The sequence below is a fragment of the Pseudorasbora parva genome, chromosome 12, assembly GCF_024679245.1.
Source record: "Pseudorasbora parva isolate DD20220531a chromosome 12, ASM2467924v1, whole genome shotgun sequence".
NCBI lineage: Eukaryota > Metazoa > Chordata > Actinopteri > Cypriniformes > Gobionidae > Pseudorasbora > Pseudorasbora parva.
Window position 1 is genome coordinate 36,203,867 of NC_090183.1, and position 25,567 is coordinate 36,229,433.

The 25,567-nt window shown below is 36.9% G+C and overlaps 3 protein-coding genes across 3 annotated transcripts; all 3 read right to left on the minus strand.

Annotated features, from left to right (window-relative positions):
* Positions 1–2,042: 2,042 nt before the first annotated feature.
* Positions 2,043–12,902, minus strand: LOC137094424 (myosin heavy chain, fast skeletal muscle-like). Its single transcript, XM_067460095.1, has 41 exons — positions 12,888–12,902; positions 12,704–12,746; positions 12,371–12,577; positions 12,071–12,214; positions 11,816–11,972; positions 11,697–11,724; positions 11,485–11,590; positions 11,293–11,385; positions 11,133–11,196; positions 10,950–11,048; positions 10,702–10,805; positions 10,438–10,576; positions 10,221–10,339; positions 9,950–10,099; positions 9,694–9,864; positions 8,590–8,896; positions 8,439–8,506; positions 8,019–8,106; positions 7,773–7,890; positions 7,540–7,663; positions 7,320–7,456; positions 6,973–7,228; positions 6,626–6,868; positions 6,371–6,547; positions 6,139–6,284; positions 5,954–6,044; positions 5,479–5,868; positions 5,276–5,402; positions 5,065–5,183; positions 4,789–4,985; positions 4,523–4,706; positions 4,278–4,443; positions 4,070–4,194; positions 3,679–3,987; positions 3,354–3,557; positions 3,139–3,264; positions 2,852–3,022; positions 2,669–2,773; positions 2,487–2,582; positions 2,258–2,389; positions 2,043–2,169 (listed from the first exon to the last, which is right to left on the minus strand). Exons 3-41 carry the CDS (start codon positions 12,563–12,565, stop codon positions 2,149–2,151), a joined length of 5,796 nt encoding a protein of 1,931 aa, XP_067316196.1. The 5' UTR covers positions 12,566–12,577; positions 12,704–12,746; positions 12,888–12,902; the 3' UTR covers positions 2,043–2,148.
* Positions 12,903–15,595: 2,693 nt separating this feature from the next.
* arpc4 (actin related protein 2/3 complex, subunit 4) lies at positions 15,596–20,840 on the minus strand. Its single transcript, XM_067460102.1, has 6 exons — positions 20,768–20,840; positions 19,648–19,766; positions 19,344–19,455; positions 18,665–18,760; positions 16,476–16,646; positions 15,596–16,390 (listed from the first exon to the last, which is right to left on the minus strand). The coding sequence occupies exons 1-6, from the start codon at positions 20,768–20,770 to the stop codon at positions 16,385–16,387; spliced, it is 507 nt and encodes a 168-aa protein (XP_067316203.1). The 5' UTR covers positions 20,771–20,840; the 3' UTR covers positions 15,596–16,384.
* Positions 20,841–21,803: 963 nt separating this feature from the next.
* h1-10 (H1.10 linker histone) lies at positions 21,804–22,909 on the minus strand. Its single transcript, XM_067458491.1, has one exon. The coding sequence runs from the start codon at positions 22,844–22,846 to the stop codon at positions 22,229–22,231; it is 618 nt and encodes a 205-aa protein (XP_067314592.1). The 5' UTR covers positions 22,847–22,909; the 3' UTR covers positions 21,804–22,228.
* Positions 22,910–25,567: the final 2,658 nt, after the last annotated feature.

Genomic DNA, 25,567 nt, shown 5'->3' on the forward strand with positions numbered 1-25,567 from the left:
CTACTGTTGCTGTAAATTAATTTACAGTTTTTTGTAATTACGGTAATTTACTTTTTTCATGCACCTTTTAAACCCACAGCAAAATCCTCAGTTTCAAATGAACACTTACATGTGTCCCCACTACAATGTTAAAGTAACACGTTAGTGATGAACACCTGCTTTTAACAAGTAGAATCACTCAAGAAAAGAAGAACAACAAGAACAGGAATTCTACAACTCTAACTACAACTGACTACAGCCTTAAATAGAGTTCACATTAGCCACTTTTCCATTGTCGGGCCAGGGCTAACCATGTGCTGTATAGGGCCAATAGCCATAAACCTCAAGCACCAAGGCCAAAATTGAGTTGCTTTTCCACTATCGGGCCAGTAGCCCCACAACGCTATCATATACCCCACCCTTAATATACCTCCATAACAACATTACACTGAGACATTGAGAAATCAATGTTATTGGTCTCTTCATTTTTTCCAGAGCTGTATCAGCATCAATATTTGACCAATATTTTCCCCCAATTTTTTTTACAGTGACATTAATTTATTAATTTGTGTCAGGAGTACACATCAATCATGCTAAATCAAACAGGTATTTACCATTTCACATAGAAAAATACTGATAAAAGAGCATATTTATACCACATTTATTTAGAAAGAGTGAGCATTCCTAGCAATCTAAAGCTGTTTGTGCGATCTCTCCCATCTCCCAATACTATCCTTTCAGCCAGAGCAACAGAAGGAGCTCAAGGTAAGAAAACAGGACATCTGAGACAAATTTTGTGATTCCAAAAAGATTCCTCTGATCCTAGGCCAAAGTCTTTGATTGCTAGTTTAACACATTTGCCAACACCCTATTAATGACCATTGTGATCAAATTTTACTTCAGATGAAATTCTGGCAGTGTCAGAAAATTTTACGCACAGTGCTGCAGTATGACTTCTACTGCAGAACCTGAAAACGCATTTTACTGAGACGACAACAAAGGACCACTTGCTCCACGCACGTATTTGTTTTTTAGTTTACTTTTTTAAGAAAAGCCATAATTTAAAAAAACTGCTGTACAGTCTGACATTAATGACAATTGCGATCCTACAGTATGACATGGCTTACAGTGGAGCCATGATTGCCTTACCACATTTGCTAAGGCAAAAAACCCTAGAGAAAACATTATCAGATGTTGTTGGTTATGTTTTGATAATGACATCATCATGTTGTGGTCTGATTCAATGATCTCATTGAATATCTTATTAATATTTTCTATTTAACATTACCAACACTGTGATACTACAGCAAAAGATCGAGCAGTTCTAGCAATAAGGATTTTTAAAATCATCATTCACACACAAAAAAAACTTTTAGTTAACTTTTTAGTTAACTTTTAATTGCTTTAAACAAATCAAATGTATGCAATTTTGTCTATACGGTAAACATATATTTTAGGATTTTTATATATATTTTTATGTAAACAGAAATGCCTTTTTTTGCATGAAATCCTAAAATTGCACTTTCATTAAGAGGAAGGTGATCATCAAACAAAACTAAGCTTCTCGCGCCAAGAGTGGCATATCACCCAACAGAAGTGTGACCAATTGGTACAGAGCATGGCAAGATGCATGAAAGCTCTGGTTGGAATTTGTAAATCAGGGTTATTCCACCAAATACGGATTTCTAAAATCTTAAGTTAAAGCATTAGTTTTGTGTTGTTTAAAAATATATATATATATATAATGTAAACTTAGTTTTTTTCTTTGCTTTATACGAAGTTTGAAAACATGGCATCTTTTTTGTTATTTTGACCAGTTGTCATTTTATGGAGTAAAATTTGTCATTTGTAATTTGGAAGACAATGTTGTGAGTAGTTTATAGAATAAAACAAAATGTTTAATTTTACTCAAAAACATTCATATAAATAGTGAATCCAAAAAAACTGCCACTTTTGCAACAATCTCTTAATTTTTCTTTAGAGCTATATCTTAATATAGAAACAAAACAGGTTTGAAATGGTGAGAGCAAGTCAACATTTTAAATAAAAGAAAAACACAGCCATTGTTGTCTGGTGGGTAACTTTATTGACCACACGGCTCATATTATATTACAGCACAAACTCATATTATATGCCTGTTCACTGCTGTCTCTTCTTGAAGGGTGATATTCACTCTGCAACCTCTTTTCCCTGCGGGGGAATAAAATAAGTTTTTTTTAATATTCTGGATTTGAGTTTCTAGATAAGAGAGTTCTGGATAAATAACTTTCAGAAATACCTTTCCCAGCTCACGACTCTTTACCCGGAGCTTGTTCACTTGGGACTCTGCGATGTCAGCTCTCTCCTGAGCTTCCTCCATCTCGTTCTGCACCTTCCTGAATCTGCTCAGGTGAGTGCTGGCCTGTTCCTCCTGTAGTGGATTTACACATGCATCAGTAGATTATGAAATCATCAAAAATAAATAATGTCTTGATTATGATTACGTCACTGTATAATAGTGTACTTACAGATTCCTCAGCTTGTCTCTTATATGACTTTACTTTCATCTGCAGCTTGTCCACCAGATCCTGCAGTCTGATTATATTCTTCTTATCCTCTTCAGTCTGTTAAAAAAAAAGACTTTGCATTGTTGCTAATGCTACTCTGTTAACAAACCAATTATTTTCAGAGGTCAAGTAAAATAACCTACCTGGTAAGTGAATTCCTTAACTCTTCTCTCATACTTCCGAACTCCTTTAATAGCTTCGGCACCTCTTCTTTGCTCAGCTTCAACCTCACTCTCCAGCTCACGAACCTGGGAATTACACAGAAAATTTAGATTACAAAAATTCCAGGATTTCATAAACTTTATACATATTGCACAAAAGAGTACCCTAGCTTCCAGTTTCTGGAGCTGCTTCTTTCCACCCTTCATGGCCAGACTCTCAGCCTCATCCAAACGGTGTTGCAAGTCTTTGACTGTAACCTCCAGGTTCTTCTTCATTCTCTCAAGATGGGCACTTGTGTCCTGCTCTTTCTTCAGCTCTTCTGCCATCATGGCGGCCTGCAATCACAAATGACATGTGACTACAGCTTTTCTCTGTAAAAATGTTTGTAATTGTGTGTACATATGGACATTTAGAACATATCATGTGTATTTAAAAAAAAAAAGGTACTCACATCAGTAATAGCTTTCTTAGCCTTCTCCTCTGCATTTCTTGCCTCCTGAACAGCATCATCCACTTCACCTTGGACTTGAATGAAATCAGCCTCAAGCTTCTTCTTGGTGTTGATGAGACTGGTGTTCTGTATATTAGAGAGTAACACGTGGTTTACCAATTGGTGATTTTGTCTAAGAGGCAGAGGAATTAAATCAGAAACATTTGAAAACAAACCTGGGAGTGCAAAAGTCCTACACGCTCACTGGAATCCAACAGTTCCTGCTCGGCCACTTTGCGGCCTCTCTCGGTCTGCTCCAGAGCAACTCTCAGTTCCTCAATCTCAGCCTGCATCAGGTTGTTCCTGCGTTCAACCATAGCAACCTGCTCTTTCATGTCCTCTTGAACCCTCAGGGCATCATCAAGGTGCAGTTGGGCATCCTAACAAAAGATGAATAACTTGTTGCAATAGAATCAGGATTGAAGAGTTTGAAGTTCGGTTTCCACCTGAGGACAACAGCATTTTTCAAACAACAAGGTACAAAAAGCTCCACGACTTTACCTTGAGTTGTCCCTGGATGTTCCTGAGCTGTTTCTGAGCTTCAGCAGCCTGACGATTTGCATGGCTCAGCTGAATCTCCATCTCATTGAGGTCTCCTTCCATCTTCTTCTTGACTCTTAGAGCTTCATTTCTGCTCCTGATCTCAGATTCTAGAGTACTCTGTATGGATTCAATCACTCTTTGGCTGTTCCTTTTGATCTGTTCGATCTCCTCATCTTTCTCAGACAATTTACGATCAATCTCCCCTTTCACTTGGCTTAGCTCAAGCTGGATACGCATAATCTTAGATTCCTCATGTTCCAAGGTTCCCTGTAGACCAGTAGGACAGCAGTAGTTAACAATATATTTAAAATGATTATGGTAGTTATTTAAAAAAAAAAAAAAAAGTTACCTCAGCTTCCTCAAGAGCAGTCTGGATTTCTATTTTCTCTGTTTCAACTGTTTTCTTGGCTTTCTCCAGCTCATGAATGGTTTTACAAGATTCACCAATATGTTCAGTCAAGTCAGAGATTTCCTCTACAAGCAATTTAAAAAACAGAGTATTCACTTGCAAGCATGTCTCTTTAACATCTGGACTTTGTATTTGTGAAAAATCTTACGCTGAAGGTTCTTGTTCTCCCTCTTGAGGGTCTCCAGATGATCCAGAGCTTCTTCATATGAGTTCTTCATCTTAAAAAGCTCTGTACTAAGTGAACGGGCCTCTTTCTGAGCTCCTTCCAGTTCTGCTTGGCTTTCCTCATACTTTTGCTTCCACTCTGCCAGAACCTTGGAAAAAGTAAATTGAATATGTGAGCAAGGACATCATGTTGCACAGAGAAGTTGCAAATATTAAAACATCCAGTACCTTGTCAAAGTTCCGTTGTTTCTTGTCAAGATTGGCAGCAACAGCATTAGCTCTCTCCACATCAGTCATGAGATCTTCAACTTCAGCCTGCAGTCGCTGCTTGGTTTTCTCCAGAGAAGCGCACTTTGAGTTCACAGCCTCAAAGGACTCTTCAGCATCCTGTAAACGCTGAGCAAGCTTTTTCCTAAGAGCAATAATGAAATATTAGTCATCGCTACATTTTAATTTCTTTTTGTAAGCACATTTAACCAGGTCATTTAATTTACTTTGCTTCCTCAAGTTCTTCAGTACGCTGAATAGCATCAGTCTCATATTTAGCTCTCCACTGAGCTACCTCACAGTTGGCCTTTGACATGCTGCGCTGAAGCTCAGATTTAGCCTCCTGTTCTTCCTCGTACTGCTCTCTGAGCAGATCACAGTCATGTCGTGCTGACTGCACAGCATGTGCCAGGGCATTCTTTGCCTGAAAAGCAACAAACACAGCATTATTTGCTAATGTTCCCCTATTTGCTATAGATCCTTCCAAAATAGTAAACAATTACCTTGATTTCTTCCTCAATATGCCTCTTAAACTCTTCAATCTGCTGAGTGAAAGCTTGCTTGCCTCGAGTCAACTGAGTAACAAGAGCCTCTTTTTCCTCTAGTAGGCGACTGAATTCACCTTTGAAAAAGACAACAATTCCATGAATCCTTGAAAATGTAGGAAAAACCTTTAGATTGGAGTTTGAAGTGTGGCTTTGTATTCTTACATACCATTCTCAGTTGCTAGTCTTGCTCTTTGTGTACTTAAATCATTTAGTTGACGGACTGTTTCATCATTTTTGCTCTTAAGTTCACTCAGTTGATCTTCAAGAGTACGGCACATCTTTTCCAAGTTACCCTGAAAGGAAAAAATACTATGAGTATGACTCTTATATTAAAAATGCTATATGCAGGAAAAAAAAAAATTGTCATGCCTTTGATTTGGCAACTGCCTCCATATTGCTTGACAGATCATCAATTTCCATTTTGTATTCGCTTTTCTCTTTTTCTAGCTTTTGTTTCACACGCTGGAGGTTGTCGATCTGCTCGCCCAGCTCTGCCACAGTGTCAGCCTGCTTCTTGCGGAGTGCCGCAGCCGTGGCTTCATGCTGCAAGGTGGACTCCTCCAGATCACGGCGTAGTCTCTGGAACTCAGCCTCACGTTTCTTGTTCATCTCAATCTGGGCAGAAGTGGCGCCACCTGCTTCTTCAAGCCTCTCGCTGATCTCCTCAAGTTCTCTGGAGAGATCAGATCGTTGCTTCTCAACCTTAGCACGAGCGGCACGCTCTGCCTCGATTTCTTCCTCCAGCTCCTCAATCCGGGCCTGAAATAAATGGCAGTTATGATGATTTCTTGAGCCAGATTATGTGATCAATCATCAACCCTTATGTCATGTATTAAGAAGTAACCTGGAGTTCCTTGATCTTCTTTTGATGTTGAATACCAATAGACTGTTCATCCTCAATCTTGCTTAGGAATTGACTTATCTCAAAGTCCTTCCTATGAGAAATAATTTTAACAAATGTATATGATTTACATACCATCAAAAATGTTATTCTCTTCATAACGTTTAATTTAAAAGTTAAAGTCTTACTTCTTTATCTTCTCATCTGATTGTTGCTTCTCATTTTCCAGATCCATAATGGATTCTTGGGCTAGTTTCAGGTCGCCCTCAAGCTTTCTTTTGGCTCTCTCAAGGTCCATACGGAGTTTCCTTTCTTGCTCCAGAGAACCTTCCAGCTATTAAATAAGATTGCAATATTACAACATCCACATCTAAAATTGAACAAATAAACCTATATATTGCAGTCAACATTGTAACTTACATCATCCACTTGTTGTTCAAGTTTAGCTTTAGCTTTCGTCAGAGTATTGACTTTGTCCTCCTCTGCCTGCAGATCATCTAAAAGTTGCTGATGTGCCTCTTGTAGGGCTTTCTTCTCTTTGGTTAACTTAGCAATGTTTTCATCCAGTGTGGTCATCTCCTCTGTAAGATTTTTCACCTAATAAAGAAATTATTTGAAATTGTTAGTCACATCAGGTCAGATACTTGATGAGAAATATGAGTTGAGAAATTGAACCTTGTTTTCAGTGGCATGTTTCTCCTTCTCCACTTTGGCCAAGGTAAGCTCTAAATCATCCATGTCTTTCTTCAGCTCAGAGCACTCGTCCTCTAGTTTTCTCTTCTTGGCTGTCAGTTCAGCGTTGATTTCTTCCTCATCCTCTAATCTTTCAGTTGTCTCTTTAAGTTTCGCCTCAAACTGGATCTTGCTTTTGATGAGTCCTTCACATCTCTCCTCAGCATCAGAAAGGTTTTCTGTTTCCTGTTGATTAGAACATCATTTGTTGTTATTAGTAAATTAATTGTGTATTTATTATCTTATAAAGATGAATTGCTTATTTATCATCTTTTCAGGAAGCTGCTCACAGATGCCACTTGTAACTGCAGGTCATTTTTCTCCTGCAGCAGAGAAACCATTTTCTCCTCCAGTTCCTTCTTCTTTGCAAGTGCCTTTGTAAGATCCCCCTTCATTTTTTCAAAATTTTCTTTCATGACTACCATTTCCTTCTCGGTCTCTGCACTCTTCAGCAGGGGCTTAATCTTAAAATACAGCTTCATCCACGGCCAGTGTTTCACATTCATGAATGAGCGGATGTTATACTGGATGCTGAAGATGGACTCTCTATATTATACAACCAGAATAAATGGTCAGATCCTCTGTGTGAATATAAAGGTTTACCCCCTACTGTATATTTCTTTAAGCATACCCATACCTCCTCTCCATCATTTTGACAAATTGTTTCCTCATAACAAATCCGCGACAAAGAGCTTGCGTCATGGTAACCAGCGCAGCTAGTTTTTCATCTCGCAGCTCCTCAAGGGTTCCCAGCAGACCAGCTTTGAAGAACACCTATCACAAATAATTGAGCAATTATGCACTATTATCTAATATTGTCATGTACATAATAAGTCAGATGGTTTGATAGTGTGTACCTTAGTGTGTCCAAACTTGTACTGGGTATGATCCACATCAATAGAGCCAAGAAGCTTCTCTGAAGCTTTCTTATTGTCCATGAAATGACCCTCAGGGATGACACTAGCATTCAGTACTTTGTATCTGAAACAGAAGTTATTTCATTACATTTCAGTTGAATTTCCACGACAAATAAGTGTCATAGTAAAAAAAAAAAAAGCATGATGTCCACATATGTATGTATGTAAAATACCTCTGCTTAAAATCACCATAGAGGATTCTGCTTGGAAAACCTTTCCTACAGATTCTGATTCCTTCCAGTACACCGTTACAGCGCAACTGGTGAATCACCAGAAAGTTCTCCATAAGACCTGAAAAATTATACAATGGCATAGATTTAATTGTAAATTTGAAACATTAATACTCTGAAACAAGATTGAGTCTTGGTGATATTGTTATACAAAGCACTATTTATTATTGGAATAAATAACATACTTACCAGGAGTTTTTGATTCATTTGGAATCAGGCAGCGCACAAAATGAGGATGTGTGCTCCTTAAATTGGTCATCAGCTTTCCCAAGTTCTCCTGTAGAATTGTGACCAAAATATGTTGAAATACTTGACAAGTACATACACTCACCAGACACTTTATTAGGTATTTGGAGATCCTTTTTTCATGGATATGTGGCAAATCTGTGTGTTGCTATTATGTTAATATAGGCAAGCATCTCTGAGGAATGTTTCCAGCACCTTGTTGAATCTATGCCACAAAGAATTAAGGCATTTCTGAAGTTAAAAGGGGGTCCAACACGATACTAGAAAAAAACTAATAAAGTGGTCGGTGAGTGTATATAACTAATATAAGCATTTTTAGAACACCTATAACATAAACACATAATTAACATGATACAAACTTACTCTAAACATAGCAGACACTGTCTGAAAGGAACCACCCTTCTTCTTGCCAGCCTTTTTACCTGCTGCCTCTGTATAGTAAAATTATAATACATTTATTTAAAAAAATGCAGAATATTAATACTTTAAGATAATGCAGTAATGTTTTGCAGACCTTCAGTAGAAGCATGAGCAGCATACAGATGAGCCAGAAGTTTCAATGAAGATTTCTGGTACAACTGAACCACTGAGTCGTTTAGAGGGTCCTTGTTCTTATCCAGCCAGCCTGTGATGTTGTAATCCACAGTTCCAGCATAGTGCACCAAGGAGAAGTGGGCCTCAGCTTTGCCTTTGGCCGGTTTGGGCTTCTGGAAGGAAGGAGTTTTACCAAGATGCTGGTCATGCAGCTTGTTCTTGAAGGTCATGTCTGTTGCTTTGGGGAACATACACTCCTCCTCAAGGATGGAGAAAATGCCCATTGGCTGCAAGAAAGATAACATTTCTTTGAGAAAAGATAAGGGATCAATGTATAGCAGTTATGTTAGAAAAACAGAAAGCAATATACAGTGCATCCACTGTATAGTCACAACACTTCACTTTTTCCATATTTTATGTTAAAGCCTTATTCCAAAATTGATTAAATTCATTTTTTTCTCAATTCTACAAAGAATAACCCATAATGACAATGTGAAAGGAGTTTGTTTGGCAAATTTAAAAAAAAAACTTTTTTTAAAATAAATTCACATTCACAGCCTTTGCTCAATACTTTTGTTGAAGCACTTTTGGCACCAATTACAGCTTGTCTTTTTGAGAATGATGCCTTCCCGAGATATGTGCCTTGATAAAATCCTGTCTCGGAGGTCTACAGGACTTCATGGCTTAGTTTGTGCTCTGACATGCTCTGTTAACTGTAAGACCTTATATAGACAGGTGTGTGCCTTTCCAAATCATGTCCAATTAATTGAATTTACCACAGGTGGACTCCAGTCAAGTTGTAGAAACATCTCAAGGATAATCAGTGAAAACAGGATGCACCTGAGCTCAATTTTGAGTGTCATGGCAAAGGCTGTGATTTGTTTTGTTTTTAATACATTTGCAAAGATTTCAAACAAACTTCTTTCACATTGTCATTATGGGGTATTGTTTGTAGAATTGAGGTAAACAATTATGAATATAATCTATTTTGGAATATGGCTCTAACATAACAAAATGTGGAAAAAGAGAAGCACTGTGAATACTTTCCGGATGCACTGTATGTCCTGAAGGTGAAATTTGTTACCTTCTCAATAAGCTCAATGCAGGCGGCCAAGTCCATACCGAAGTCAATGAACTCCCACTCAATACCTTCTTTCTTGTATTCCTCTTGTTCCAGCACAAACATGTGATGGTTGAAAAACTGTTGCAGTTTCTCATTGGTGAAATTAATGCACAGCTGCTCCAGGCTGTTGTACTGCAATTAATATAAATTCAGACCATTATACAAGAAGCAAAAGCTAAAGTATCAACAAAAAAAAAGTTTTATCTTGTTAACTTACATCAAAGATTTCAAACCCAGCAATGTCAAGCACTCCGATGAAGAACTGTCTTGCTTGCTTAGTGTCCAGCATCTCATTGATTCGGACAACCATCCACAAGAACATTTTCTCATAGACTGACTTACACAGAGCCATTGCCGAATTATTCACCTAATTTAGAAAAGAAAGAATACCGTTTTATACCATTTCATTCATTATTCATAAAAACATATATTCATAAAAAACTGAGGGATGTAACATACATAAATGATGCATTTTTAAATGCACATACCTGAGGAACAGTTTGACCTTTGGTCACATATTCATTCCCAACCTTCACTCTGGGATAACACAAAGCTTTCAGCATGTCAGCAGAGTTCAGTCCCATGAGGTAAGCGATTTTATCAGCCACTGGAAGAAATATTTAAATTAAATTACTTGTATGTGTCCACATTGTGGCAATATAGCCTATGGATGTTTCTAAAGATGAATTTAGATTGAAATCACACCCTCATTTCCATCAGGCTCTGCCTGCTCCTCCCTCTGTTTCTGCTTGAACTTCATGTTCCCATGATGCATCACGGCTCCTGTCAGTTTGTAGATGCCCATTTTCTCCTCAGCAGTGAAGCCCAGAATATCAATGGCTGACTGTAAGTCAAAAACAATCAAATGTGTGCTGTATATAACATTTTATAAAGTGTTTCGGAGATGTGCAGAGTATACATTCACATTATTATGCATAAAATGTGCTCAAATATTTGACTTCCACTTACATCAGTTGCAACGAACTCTTCCACATCATCAATGCTCTTGACTGTGATCTGACCGTGACTGATCATGGGATAGTCGTATGGATTAGTGGTGATCAGAAGAGCCTCTGCAAGAGAATTATTAATACAAATAAATAAAAATATATATATTTATACTGCTCAAAAATATTACAGTATCTGTTTTTTTAATCTTTGGTAAAACTGTATTCAATTTAAATAGTATATTAAAATTTGATGTCCAGTTTTTTTACCCAGCAGTTCTGGCTTATGGCCAGTGCAGAGCTGGTAGAAGATGTGGTAGCTTCTCTCGGCAGACAACTGGTAAGTTACCCTTGACTTTTCCAGCAGATCTACGGATCAGTAACATGATTATCAAAAGAATGAAATGAATGTTTATTTTAATCAACTGAACTGTGAAAGAAAGAAGGACTCACAAGTTTCAATATCAGCTGAGGCCAGTTTACCAGTGGTGGCAAAATGAATTCGGATAAATTTACCCTGAAGATTTTACCAGATATAAGATTCATTAGATAACAATTTTCCATTACAGAATCAAAACAAACAGTGGAGCGATGCAGTTGGCTCAGTACTCACAAAGCGAGAAGAGTTGTCATTCCTCACAGTCTTGGCATTTCCATAGGCTTCCAGCAAGGGGTTGGCTGCAATGATTTGATCCTCCAGCGACCCCTGATGTGTTCAGAAAGTAGCAGACATACAAGTCAAATAAGAGTTCTACTGATTTGCTCCATCCTTATTATCATATTGACAAACAAATACTATATATACCTGCATTTTTCCAGGCTCTACCTTCTTCGTTCCAGATACAGCGATTGTTGCAAAGTACTGGATGACACGCTTGGTGTTCACAGTCTTTCCTGCACCAGATTCTCCTCTGAAAATAAAATAATGCAACATAAAATGTATCCAATTTCTTTGATGCTGAATTTAATTACAAGATGAAATACTCCTTCAAATTGGAAAATCTGAGAAATATTCACGTGATCAAGATCGACTGATTGTCACGATCTACAGAGAGTGAAACACATTTGATTTTACCCAACAAAATATAGATAGATTAAAAAAATATCTTAATTTAGTTTCTTCCACAAGCTCATACCTGTGAGCATGAACTGATATGCGTTGTCAGAGATGGAGAAGATGTGAGGTGGGGCTTCAATTCTTTTTTTGCCCCTGTAGGCTGACACGACTCCAGAATCGTACACGGGGAGCCACTTGTAAGGGTTCACAGTGACACAGAACAACCCGGAGTAGGTCTGCAAGAGAGATTAGTAAAACTCAGTTGCAACTATCAGTTATACAGACATTTTAGTTGAAATAAAACCGCTGTAAATTTGAAGTACTGCTCTCTTACGTAGATCATCCATGCTGCATAACGCTCTTTGAGGTTGTACAGCACAGTGGGTTCACTGAGGTGGGTCATCATGGCCATGTCCTCGATCTTATCAAACTTGGGGGGATTCATTGGGTGAATTTCATCCACCTTCACTGTGATGGTCTTTAAAGGGAAAAAATAGAACAGATAGCAAATGATAAATCACTGAGGCAGGTGAGGTTTATTCAAAAGACAACCTCCTGAGATTAATATGAAATCTAGAACAAATACTAAATTCACATTTTTATATCGCTTTTAGTTGCAAACATATAAACTCACTTTGCCGCACAGAGTTTTGACAGTGGCTTTGCCATCTTCTTTGCTGGTTAGCACCCCTTTGAGGTACATCTCCTGTGGTTCAGTCACAAAGTAAGCTGTCTTTGCATCAAATGGTGCATTCTGAGCCTCAATTCTCTCCTTCTCTGGCTTTCTGAGGAAAATGGCCGCCGGGCCAAAGCACTCCAACTCGCCCATGGTAGCTCAGTACTAGGCAGAAAGACCAAACATTAAAGACTTGCATTAGGTGGTAACTAAAATTGTAAGTGGTTCAACAAAAATAATAATAATAACGTAAAGGAATTTTGCTTTATGGGATGGAATAGTAGATTCTACCTCCTTTCCAGTCAGTAAAAGTTGGCCAAATGATGTGAACAATCTATTTAAAAAAAAACTCCATTAGCATGCACATCTAAGGAGGTTATCATTTATGTACACAGAATGGATGTGATAAACTTCTTAAACTTTTAGTATTCTGCAGACTATCATGAATTTGATCAATATTTTCAGTTTGACTCACCTACTTGAAGTCAGCACCAGTAAATGGATTCATACTCGACTTCTTGTTTTATAGAGCACAATATGCTGAGTCAGCAAATCAGTCTCTCTCTATTTGGTGCTTGGACTGCCTTCAATTCCACATCTCTCTGTGGAATATTATTTTTATCTGATGATAAATCTAAAAGGATTTTGAATAGAGTATTGCCGGTCTGTTTTCATTTTTCTAAACAGTGTGGAAGCTTAGCCAAAGACATGAAGCCTAGTAAACATATTCCATTTTGTGTGATCAAAATGATAGAAACACATGAAACAATATCTTTACTTATGTGAGAACCCTGCTCTGTATCAAAATGTATACACTGTATTAAAATGTATAGCACTGCAATGGTGTAATTGTATCAAATTAATCTTCACAATGTTTATTGGCACTGTTGGGCTTCTCTCTTTAGCTGAGGTGAGCTTGTAAATGTCACTTGTATACTGTTGCAAATTCCTTCCAAGCATACATTTGATAAAAGACATGAAATTATCTATTTTGACAAAAGGGTGCATTAGCACACTGATGTAAAAGTGACTGTAAGCTCCTAACTCTTTAATTTTTGCACATTTGTGATTTTTACAACCAATCGGGTGATTTTCTTTTCTTTATGTTTTGTTTTTGATTGAGCCTTTTATTCTTTCTGTGATGTTCGTGAAAAGACACCACTGCTGACTCATCATACATTCCTTGTCATTTGTAATGATTTCCTTTCTTCATCTTCATCTCAGAGAGAAGGTGGCTATATTTAAGGCAAATGAGCATTTCCAGTTTACTATCTAGAAACACAATAATTGTTTCGGTTGTTTGAATGTTTATGGTGTAAAGAGGGCAACATCATCTCTGCCAATTTTCCATCTTGACCCACCTCTTGTTGTTCTTAAAGTACTTCAAGCCAATTCAACAAGGGGTCAGAAGATTTATACCAATAACACAGTGTCCTTGACATGGGAAACAAGATATGGGTTCTGTAAAAGGGGAAAGTGCTGTAAAAACTCTGAGGAGTTTACCCATGACAGTGAGCTCATCTCCTCAAAGGGGATATATGATATTTTAGATTTCATATTATCTTCTTATAAGGATTAAGTACAAATATAGACACACTCATGCAGCTGCCCTTTGAAAACAACAAAATATAAAAGGTGACGGTTCTGTTCTAGACCACGGTAACTCGGGGTCACTTGTGCTTTTAGAGGGCACACTTTTAACATTTATCTTAAAGGGATAGTTGACCTAAAATTCACCATTTACTCACCCTCATATTCCAAATATGACTTTCTTCTGTTGAACATAGAAAAATGTCTCCTTGTTATTTGTTTCTTTCTTCCATACTGTTGAAGTCTGTGTGCACGTGCTAAAATATTTGGTTATATTTTACAGAAGAAGAAAGAAACTCGTACAGTTTTGGAACAACATGAGGGTGAGAAATGGTGAAAGAATATAGGTGAAGTATACCTTTAACCTATTTTCAGGATTATTGGAAGTCCTTTACTGGGTCATGTATTACTCTGCAATCTCTACATGAACTATAATTATTTTCACATTCATTTATTTATTTGACAAGTAATTGTGTTTTGCAATGTGACAATGAGCAGTGATGACATATTTTATTTTCTAGGCACTTTTCTGCATCTGTAAACATGGCACATACTATATGACAAAAACTGATAACAAAAAAACACCACCACACAAATCAACTTAGGAAAATTAATTTATCTGTAATATTACCACACATTATCAATTTATAAAAGCAAAACTAAACCATTTAGTTTACATGTTATTTTTTTACCTCTGATAGCAAGCTTTTTGTAAAGTGTGAAAAGTTTGTTCCATATGTTGTTTAAAAACAAACATCTCTGTATAAACAGCACAGGACAATTGGATAGATTCATATGGTTTCTCACTTAATGCGACTGCAATTAAATATTTTCTTTTACCTGTTTCTTTCTCTGTAGTATGTTAAAAAGTTGATGGAGATGGGTTGCTCACGTTCATTGCATTGGTCTGGTCATAATTTATCTTTGGCTGCATAATAATGACTAAGTCAGAATATGATCAAAGATTTAATTTGTGTATGTGTTCAGAGAAATTAGCTATTGAATTTTATTTTTATTATATAAACTTTTTTTTGCATTATTCATTTTCTTAGTTTGAAGAACCTTTTCAACTTTTGTGCTATGGAACATTTCCATGGATGTTAAAAGTTCTTCATGGAGCCATTGAAGATCCTTTATTTTAAGAGTGTAATGTCAACTCTACTTCAAATGATAATCTGTACTATATAAATTATAGAGGTTTATTGTTTTGTTTAAATGGCAGATCCCAATTAATTGTTTTACAAATAAGTTTAAAAAAAACCCTCATAATAATGTTTTAGAACCTTAATTAAAATATCTATATCATGTGACAGAAGAAATCTCAGTTGTAGGCATATAAACATCTACTGTATATAGATTACATTATACACAAATCTATTGGGATGGTGTGATGGCGATTTTTTTTTTTTTAATATCAGAAAAATATAGGCTGCTGCATATCAAATAGTTACTGAGCTTCTCCGGATCTTCAAATATGGGCCATCATTGTACACACACTGTAATATCCAAAATGTACATTAGATTGGCTTAACTAAACTTCTCGCAAAAAGCTATGAACCAAGAGCTGTCATTCCCCCACAGTACACGACACAATACAAGCAATAAAGGGATTTATTTAGCAACATTATTATGATATGGTTTGTAAGATCCATGTGCACCAGCATGAGTTTTATTTTATTTTATCAAAACTCAACATGAATAATGGTAATTTTAACACAGTAGACATATTATAAAAAACACTGACAAAACAATCTGCTTAAATTATTGGAACAACATTTTTCCTTTGTGCTCATGACCAATGAGGTTTCATCTACAAAGACCCGCCCTGATTTTAAGGTTTAATAGAAAGGCAGAGGTAAAAAGAGTCTATCCTTTTAAATATGTACAGTACATACTCATTAATATTCATGAGCACAAGGAAAAGCTGAGTCATATTCAGAATATTGCAACATTGTGAGCGCTTTACAACTACTAAATAATAAAGGGATCTGGGATAAGATGAAAAGAGACAGAATACACAAATGGAATTTCAGAGTGTGAATAACAAAATACATTTAAAACAAAATTAGGCCATTAGCAAAAGTAAAAAAAAGAAAAGAAAAGATGGACAAAAAGAGTCAAAGAAGTAAAACAGAACAAAGGGAGTACCGTGCCTGTCTGTGAAATCCATCACTCTGCTCTTGAACTATAATACCGCAATACTCTGAATTCATTCCTGACAGACGGCACCCTCTGGATCCAGCGGTTCCACCTTTGGTGGTGGTCCTGGAATCAAATCGCACCTTAACTACTTCCCCACTGGCCCCAAAACTCTCCATCGGCTTTTCTGGTGACCAAGGTGACACGGGTATTGCAGCCAGTAGAGGGTGTCCTGATCGTTTCCTAGAACTATTGAGCACCGAGAGAATAAGAAAGGTTATTGGTGTGACAGTGAAATTTTCATTCTATTCAATCATATCACAGAGAGACTCACATTTTTGAGGAACTCCTCCGCAACTATGCGAGCCCTGGCGTTGACTGAGAGCTTCATCTCACTGATTTCCTTATCAATCTCCTCCATGAAATTGATGACAAAGTCCACTAACTTATGCTTGTACATTTGTTCTGTGTGGAAGTTGGTAATGAGGAAACTAATGTCATATCCCTGACAAAAAAGGAAGGTGAATATTACAAAATATTAAAATTACAAGAGAACATTTTACAACAGAGAACTTTAGAAGCATGTTAGCAAGATGCTATTTTATATGATAAAAAACAATTAGCAAAAAACAAAAAACAAACAAACAAGCAATACTGTCAGTGAAAAACAAGAAGACAGTCTTTTTAAAGACAAACACAGGCTTTTTAATTTTTCACAATTGCAAAGACACTAAACCCCATTCTCTGAACCAAATTCTCAATGGTCTACACCAGGGGTGGCGAACTCCGGTCCTGGAGAGCAACAGACGTGCAGAATTTTGATTCAACTCTAATCAAACACACCTGGACAAGCTAATCATGGTCTGAAGGGTTACTAGGAAATAGGAGGCTTGCTCACTATGCTGGAATGATGGTCAGCTAGATGCGATTTTCAATGTGTTTAAAATACACAAATATGCTTCAAATGATTATGAATTTATATAAATATGTACTACTTTAACAACAAGACAAGACAATAAAATTGTTGTGGAATAAAAACTAATAAAACACCTGGCACAGCAGAAATTCGTCTCCCATCTGCCATTTTTAACGGTTATGGCACGCCCATCTCGGGAACTTGGGTATCAAAATTATTTCCGAACTTCCCAGTGGGAAACACGACATCAGGGGGCGTTCATGTGCTATTTTTAGCTCGGAAACTCGTATTTACGATAATTCCAATAGCACGTGAAGGCAGCATTATATCAGGGTTGGAGCAGTACTCTGAAGGACCCTTGTTCACCACCCCTGGTCTACACCTATATGTCGAATAAATCACTCTGTGCAAAATCTTAAGTCAAAGCAGTTGCATTTGCAAATTTAATGCAACACGCTCTCACTCACACATTTTGCACTGCGATGTACTTGTTGCAAAACAGTAAACACAAGTGGCAAAAATGAAACAAGTACAACTCAGTTGTCATCATTATCACACGACTCAAAATAGTTTTGATCAAACCAACTGTACAAAATATAAGCCAGTTCAGAGCACTGAACGTTGACAGGAACAATGGATGGTAATAATTTGTGAGGGAGAGGAGGAAGAGTATGTGAAAGAGTTGGTGGACGAAGAGTATCTGAAAGAGGTGGTGGACGAAGAGTATGTGTGTCCCTCTGGTGTGTCTTGACTAACATGCTTTACCTTTAGTTTCTGGGCTTTTGCATATAGGCTACTTCATTTTACAGTATGTAAGTGCTGAATATACGGACATTCAATACTATACAATATTATACGTGCAGTGCATATAGAACAATATATTTAACTTACTAAGTTTCAATTTATACACATTTTTACGTAATTGCAAATGGATGCTGTGTTCTCCATTTTTTGATGTAGTGTCTAATGAATCCTCTGTAGTGTTTATATATTTACTGATGTGCAGTGTTGGGAGTAACGCATTACAAAAGTAATACATCACAATAACATTACTTTTTGCTGTTATGCAGTAGTGTAAGGCATTACTAATGAATTTTCAGTAATATTTTACTCGGTACATTTCCAGTAATGCTTGCATTGGCTGGCTGTCATGATTTCTTGCAGCTTTCACTTTGCTTTCACTTTTTTTTCCTCTATTGTTAGCCTGGAAAGCCCACAGTCATTATTCTTCATCATATTTCCTTCTACTGGATGTAAAATGCTCTCTGGTAGCCTACATTTTAGAATGTTGAGCTACTTCTGTAGTTATTTTGGTAAAAGTAACTCAAAAGTAATACAGGAGTAATGTAACGCATTACAATTCTGAGACATTAATATTGTAATTTAAGAATTACTTTTAAATATCAGTAATAAGTAATCTATAATATATTACAGTTTGGAAGTAACTTGCACAACACTGCTGATGTGTGTATAGTCCAAAAGAGTCAGGGGTTTTGAAGAGGGGTTTTGGAAATGGGTGCAGGTTTCAAGAAGTGTGCTTAAGCAATTGTGAAAAAAACGTAACAATAGAAATAGCATTTTTGTAAGTCTCTTTGGTCTTCCTTTACCTCCACAGCTTTTCTCCGCAGGATGAAGAAGTTCTCGGCTCTCATCATCATGAAGCGCATGAACTTGTGACACAGGATCTTTTCGATCTCATCAGCCTTCAACGGACCAGTTGAGGTGCATCATCCAATCACAGACCATTAAAGATATAAACAACTCATCAAACTGGATTCTTAGCTTGTTCTACTGAAATATATAGTATGCATAAGTCAAATAATGGCCTATACCTGTGGTTTTCAACACAACCGATACATGATAAGATGTGTTTTTGTAATTCTGGTGTAATTACGACTGCTGTAACTGCTTTTTCCATAAATAGGAAGTAATGATGCATTAACCAACCATGATTACAGCTTGATTGTTTGTGCTTTTTAGTATTTTAATTTAGATTGGAGTTAGATTATTTTAATATATCAATAATAATCTAAATCCTGTGGGCCCTATGGAAGTTTGCTGATGCCCCCTGGTTTGACAACCACTGGCTTGCCACATTCATTGGACTGAATGTGCTCATATTATTGAGTCAGAGTGAAACCAACCTCCCTTGTTTTCTCGTCACCACCACAATACTTCTCTTTTTGTATTAATAGTTGCATTTTCAACATTAATATTTAAAGACTCTCAGACATCTCAGAAAAGACAGGAAGAATGAGTTTAAAGCAAAACCACAAATGCACTTGCCTGTTTGACAGCAATGCTGACTCGCACAGAGTTGATGGAACCTTCTATTAGAACCTTCTCTTTATCATTCCTACTGATCACAACAGGCTGAAGCAAAAGCTCTTTACTGCTCCTGGTGAGATGATTACACAAAAATGTTAAAGCATACACACAAGTGCTGTATACCGCAAACTTATGCTATATCTATAGCCTAATGGCTCATATTGCACTTTAAGATGAGATCAAGTAGGTAACTCACCTATATGAACCATGTAACTTTTATACACAAATAAAACACACGCAAACAAAATTCACATATACTTACCGGACTTCAACCTCAGGTTTGTTGTGTCTTTCAACCACCTGTGAGGAGAAGTTTTCCAGACAGAGAGCTGCCTGCAGTGTAGCACGCACCGCATTCAGGTACGGACGCAGAGTCGCCGTCTGTCAAGACATCAAAGTAAATCAGTTCTCAGCAGGGAGATGAACAATGTCTGCAACCTCACAGCAAGCAAGCACATCGCAAATGGCTCACAGCTTCAACTATTTGTTCCACACACGCCTGAACCTGCAGGGGAATTTTTGGGATACTGCACTTCTCCACAAGCCCTCCAAAGAAAAACAAGCTATGTTCTCTACACATTACTAAGTGAGCCAGTCAACCTGCAAACACCATGAATCTCTTCATAGACTGTCTGAAACCTGTCACTTCCTGAACTTGAATGCAAGTCATTGAGGAAGTGCAAACCCTTCTGCATTAAAAATTTACTTTTTTAAGCACCTTGAAATTAAAAAGATGTCACTTCATTAAACTAGACACTGAAACATACAGTTGTCTGTGCGCATAATTAATATTTCTAAGGAAAGTTTACATTGTTATGTGCAATATGTGGCAAATGTTGCACTACTGAATAGTTATGATGAGCACCTACGTTGTACTGACATTTGTGTTGTGCATAAAAACAGCAACTAGATCGACAGATGTGCTACCTACACATGTTTATACAAAAGTGCAACAATAAAGAATGAAAATATGTAGCAGAACGAGAAATTTTTTTTATACCTGATATAAAAGGGCTGCCTATTATTGGCTCGCTGTTAATATATGGTATGAAAAGAGGAAATTTTTGAGTTGGCTTGCCCGTAATACACAAACCCTAGTTTACAAAGCGCTGGTAATGTTAGTAAGTAAGTTACATACTAAACGTGAAACGCCAAATAACTATCAGTCTACCCACGACTGGGGAATATGGGTGGGGATGTTAGCTAGAGATTTAGCACTAACGTTACGTGCCGATTATGAGCAACTTCATTTCAATGCAGAAACAAATACCAGCAAGCAGACATTTGCAACAAAACGATGCCATCATTCGTTTAATAAAAAGGTACACACATATACAAAATGAAATGTTCCTTTTTTCCGAAGTGCTGAAAGGAAATCCTACCATTTCTGTGTACCCGTTGGAGCAGAAGACGGAAGTGCTACAAACACCGGGCGACTTCCGTGAGTAACGCCACTCATCGGAAGATACCAATTTAGGACTAAAATGGGGGTGACGATATAAAACTGAATTTTCTTGACCTGCTGTGTCAATGAAATGGTGTAACATACTGTAAGTGCTTCATTAGCTAGTGTTACTCATGATGAGTCATTATTTATTTGACATCGAGGTTAAGAAATATATATGCTTTTATTGTTGTTGCAACTCAAATTTCTCTTGTAAGGCCACACAAATATACAATAAATCACATCTTTACCTGTAGAAATTACAAATCATTTGATTCCTTCATTTCCCAAAAATTATATCACTTTTGGAAAAATAGCCTAATCGAAGATTCCATTTAATTTCAACTGAAAAATATTTTCATTTGGGGAAAATTGTATAGGCCATTCGTAAACGTAAATACCTTCTGTTTTAAAGAAATAATTTTGCATTTTCTGTACATTTTTAAGAATATTAACATTCAAAAGTGGAAGAAGACCTTTAACTATTTAAACTTTTGGAATCTTTTCCTTTTTTCTTGCTTTATTTCCTTTGTTGTGTTGTTATTAGTTGTGCTGATTTTATATGATTCTGTATTGCCTTTTAATTGTGCTTTGTTCCATTAAAAATAGTGCTTGCCTGTAGACATATTTGATAGACTTATTACATTTTTGCTATAAGGTTTAGAAGAGAAATTCTACACAGGTTTTTGTTTTGTTTTTTTGTATGCAGCACTCTTTTGTCTTCGTTGCTTTACCCCCTAATAATTTTAGATCGTATTCAAAATCCCATTTTTCATGAGGGTATAAAATATAATGGCAATATAAAACTTTTCACTTTTTTGCCCTGATGACTTGGTTCATTTTTGTGTTGCCATTCTTGTTGACACCTGCTCATAAAATAAAAATGAATAATTAATCAAATCTTCTTATGTCTCTTTAAATTGGGTTAAAGTGCATCACAATTGGCCATGCATCAATAAGGCTGCAGTCATTAGTATATTTAAAAATCAGAGGTTTATTGGACATATTCAGCGTACTGCGTATGCAGTCCAACAATGCATATGCAATACAAATAAAAATAAAAAACAACAACAAAAAACAAATACTGTTCTTATTCTAGCGTATATTTACAAAACGTATCTTCTCTTCTAGCAAGCATCCTGTTTAGTAGGCTACATCACACAAAATCATGGCGCCTTGCAACAGTGCAACTACAGAGGTCTACAAAATGCGGTTTCTTAAAAAAAAAAAAAAAAAAAAAAAAAAAAAAAAAGCATACCTAAAAATCAACAAAAGCGATGTTTTTTTTATTTTGTTTTTTTTTTAAAGAAAAGTCAAATGATTATCAAAAAACATGTCCCACATCTCTGGATTGCCAAGAAGCTATACAAAAATTTAATTGTCCAATTCCACTGAAAGTCTATTTTGATTTCTTTGCCTTAGTTGCTTTCTTCGCCGCGACTTTTGGCTTTTTTGCAGCTGCTTTCTTCGGTTTGGCAGTCGCCTTCTTAACACTCTTCTTAGCGGTCTTCTTTTTAACGGGGCTCTTTTTAACGGCGCTCTTCTTTGCACTCACTTTCTTGGTCACGGGCACGGCTTTCTTGGACGCCGACTTGGCAGGCTTTTTCGTCTTGGTCCCCTTGGTGGCACTTTTCTTTGGCTTTTTCTCAAATTTCTTTTTGTTGAGCTTGAATGAGCCGTTAGCACCCAGTCCCTTCACCTGCACGAGCGTGTCGTTGAGCAGGAGCGCGCGGATGGAATAGCGCAGATACATGCGACCGTTCTGCTGGTCAAACCAGCTCACTTTCTTCGATTCATTGTATATCTTGAAAAGCGATGATCCGTTTTTCTCGCCCAGGGTTCGGATCGCATCAATGACGAGCTGGCTGTACTTCCCGGGCCCCTTGCTCTTCTTCTTCTTCTTTTTAGCTGGAGAAGCACTTAGGGCAGGCTTTGCCTTATTCCCCGATGCCTTCGTTTTGGCTGCTGCTGGAGTAGGGGCTTGAGCGGGTGCTGACTCTTCGACCTCAGCAGACATGATTGTTGTCTTAATGCGAATGTGTGTCTTTTTTCCGAGAAAGCGAGAATATCAGCTCAGAGGTTTGAATCATCAGATTTAACTGCGATACGCGGACGTGATTGAAAACAACAACACAGTCCGTAGAGGCGCTTGTGGAGTTGTGCTTTCTTCCACGACTTTAGGCGCAATTATCTTGTTAATTTAACATACATTACGATTTTAAACGACTCATATGGGAAATGTAAAAGCTGCTCTTTTCGCGAGTGTGCAAAAGTGATTAAATAAATGCAAAACTGTGGTGCGAGAAAGCAAAGAAAAGATGTTGCCCACGTAATGCCTTGCGATTTTGGGTAGGGGCACCTACTTTAGGAACTAAAATCTTTTGATAGATATGCAGACAGTTCCTGCATTAAACTTGATACGACAGTTAAGAAAGTAAAGATTATGGAAATTGAATTCTCATTTCGCGATTATTAAATGCCTTCGAGATTCAAGCAGTTTAAATTCTCTCAACTAACACATGAAACGCCCTCCCGTGGCTGTCTGTGTATGTTGGCAAACATTTTCTTTGCTTTTTTCTTTCCTTTTTTGTATTCTTCTGTGCACCTATTTGTGAAACTGGATTTTTGCGCAAATAAAGACATGACACGTGTTTGATATGCTATTTAAGACAGATTTTTTAAAGTTACCACACTTTAAAAGATTTAAATGGTTTATCAAAGGTGTTGTGCAGTTGCTAGAATTTTAATGTGTGATGACTCGTTACTAGAGCATCTGGACATATTTAACATTATAGATGCTCTTTACTGCACTAAAAATGACTGATTAGAGAGAAACTGTAACATTTTGACAATCTGGACAAAGCTTGGTATACATTTAGAGACTATAAAAACTATTAGGGAATCAGCCATTTAGTTTAAATTAATCTTAAAAGAGTAATAATTTAACATTTTGTTTAAAAGCAAGTCTAACATATGGGACATTTCTCAATTTTTCTAAAAATGTTGCATGCAGGAACTCTGCCTCAACATTAACTCTTCAGGGGTCGCTACAGAGTACATTTGTATATTCAGTTCCAATTGATAATGAGGAGATGTCGTCACGAAACCGCGCCCCGCCCAAGTTATTTTTAAGTTTTTTAGGGTCTCTAATGTTACATATTTTCAGAAAAAAAATGGACAAACATTTCACCTATATTAATTCATGAATGTGAACAAAAACAGCCTCAAAATAAAAGCCATCAAATAAACAGAAATGCAGGTAAAAACAGTAAAATAATAATTAATATACTTCATATCCTTGAATTTATTTAAACAAAGCAAAAAACATTACTGACAGATGTTCTTTAAAAAATAATAATAATTTTATTGAGCTAAAAAGACTGGATTACTCATTTTACATACTATTCAGGATGAATATTGTGCACACTGGAATGCAGGCTTGTTCTTCCTCATTGCAGAAAATAAATAAATACAAATTGTTATGTGGGTAACCATTACATACATACAAATATAACATTAAGTGAAGATCTTGGGTTTGACCCCAGAGACTTTGTGGTTTACACACCCAAGATTTTCACTTACTGTTATATTTGCATACGTGTAATTGTTACCCACATAACTAGGTATTTTTTGCAGTGAGGAAGAACAAGCCTGCATTTCAATGTGCTAACCTACCCATGTATGTAAAATTAGTAATTCAGTCTATATTTTACAGTATTGTACAGTATAAGTCTTGTGACAATGCATAGTCTATGCAAAACCATCCAATGTGTAAGGGTGGATTGCCTACAGTGGTTCTGACTGCAAGGTTGCCGAACGACTAAAGAAACGTTATCAGCAAGATGGTAGAAAACTGTACATTTCTTGTCTATAACCACCCACTGCAACTTATACCAACAATGGAAATAAGCCCAGTTACAATAGCAAAATATGTGGGAAAGCATTTCTTTAGTCGTTCGGCAACCCTGCATTCAGAACCACTGTAGGCGATTCTCCCTTACAGTGAATTTTCAGAAATTCATCAGAATGAGGACATTTTCTCACAGATGACCTTGTGAATGGATTAAAGCTGGCCTTCTGACCAAGGAATGGGCAAGTCTGTTGTCATTGTTTATGAATTGTCATGAAACAGAACTTAGAAGATTTTAAACAGCTTCAATAGTCCCATTACTGTACAATCCAAGAATTATCAGAATATCACCTCGGGATGGAAGGGAACATTTCTGATAAAAGTGATTTGTAAAAGGCTACATAATTTCCCACCATTTTTATTATCAAGTCTAGATGCTAAATGTAAATAAGTGCATTCTAAAAATGCTAAAGCAGAAAAGTCTGAGGCAAAGATGGAATTCCATGTTCATGCCTCCCAAAACGCTTAACAGCGATGGGACTAAAAAGCATGTTCACTTCTTAGATGAGGTGACTTGCTCTAATGAATCTGAAACGTTTAGTTCAGAAATGCATGTGCAACTCGAGGAACTGTGCCTATTTCAGTTCTAAAGGTGATGCAGCACCGCAATAGTGCAGAATCATGTACCAGTGCGCATGGTGTTCAAGCATTAGAGAGGCATGGAAACCCTCAAACTCCAGGAGAACATAACAGACAACCCTATGGCAAAGAGAACAGGTTTTACAGTTCCTGTCAGAAAATAGGCCATTCAGCTATTAACCTCACTTGCTAGTGGGCTAGCAGCCTAGTAGCAATGAGTTTAATAGTTAAACATTCAAACTGCAATGA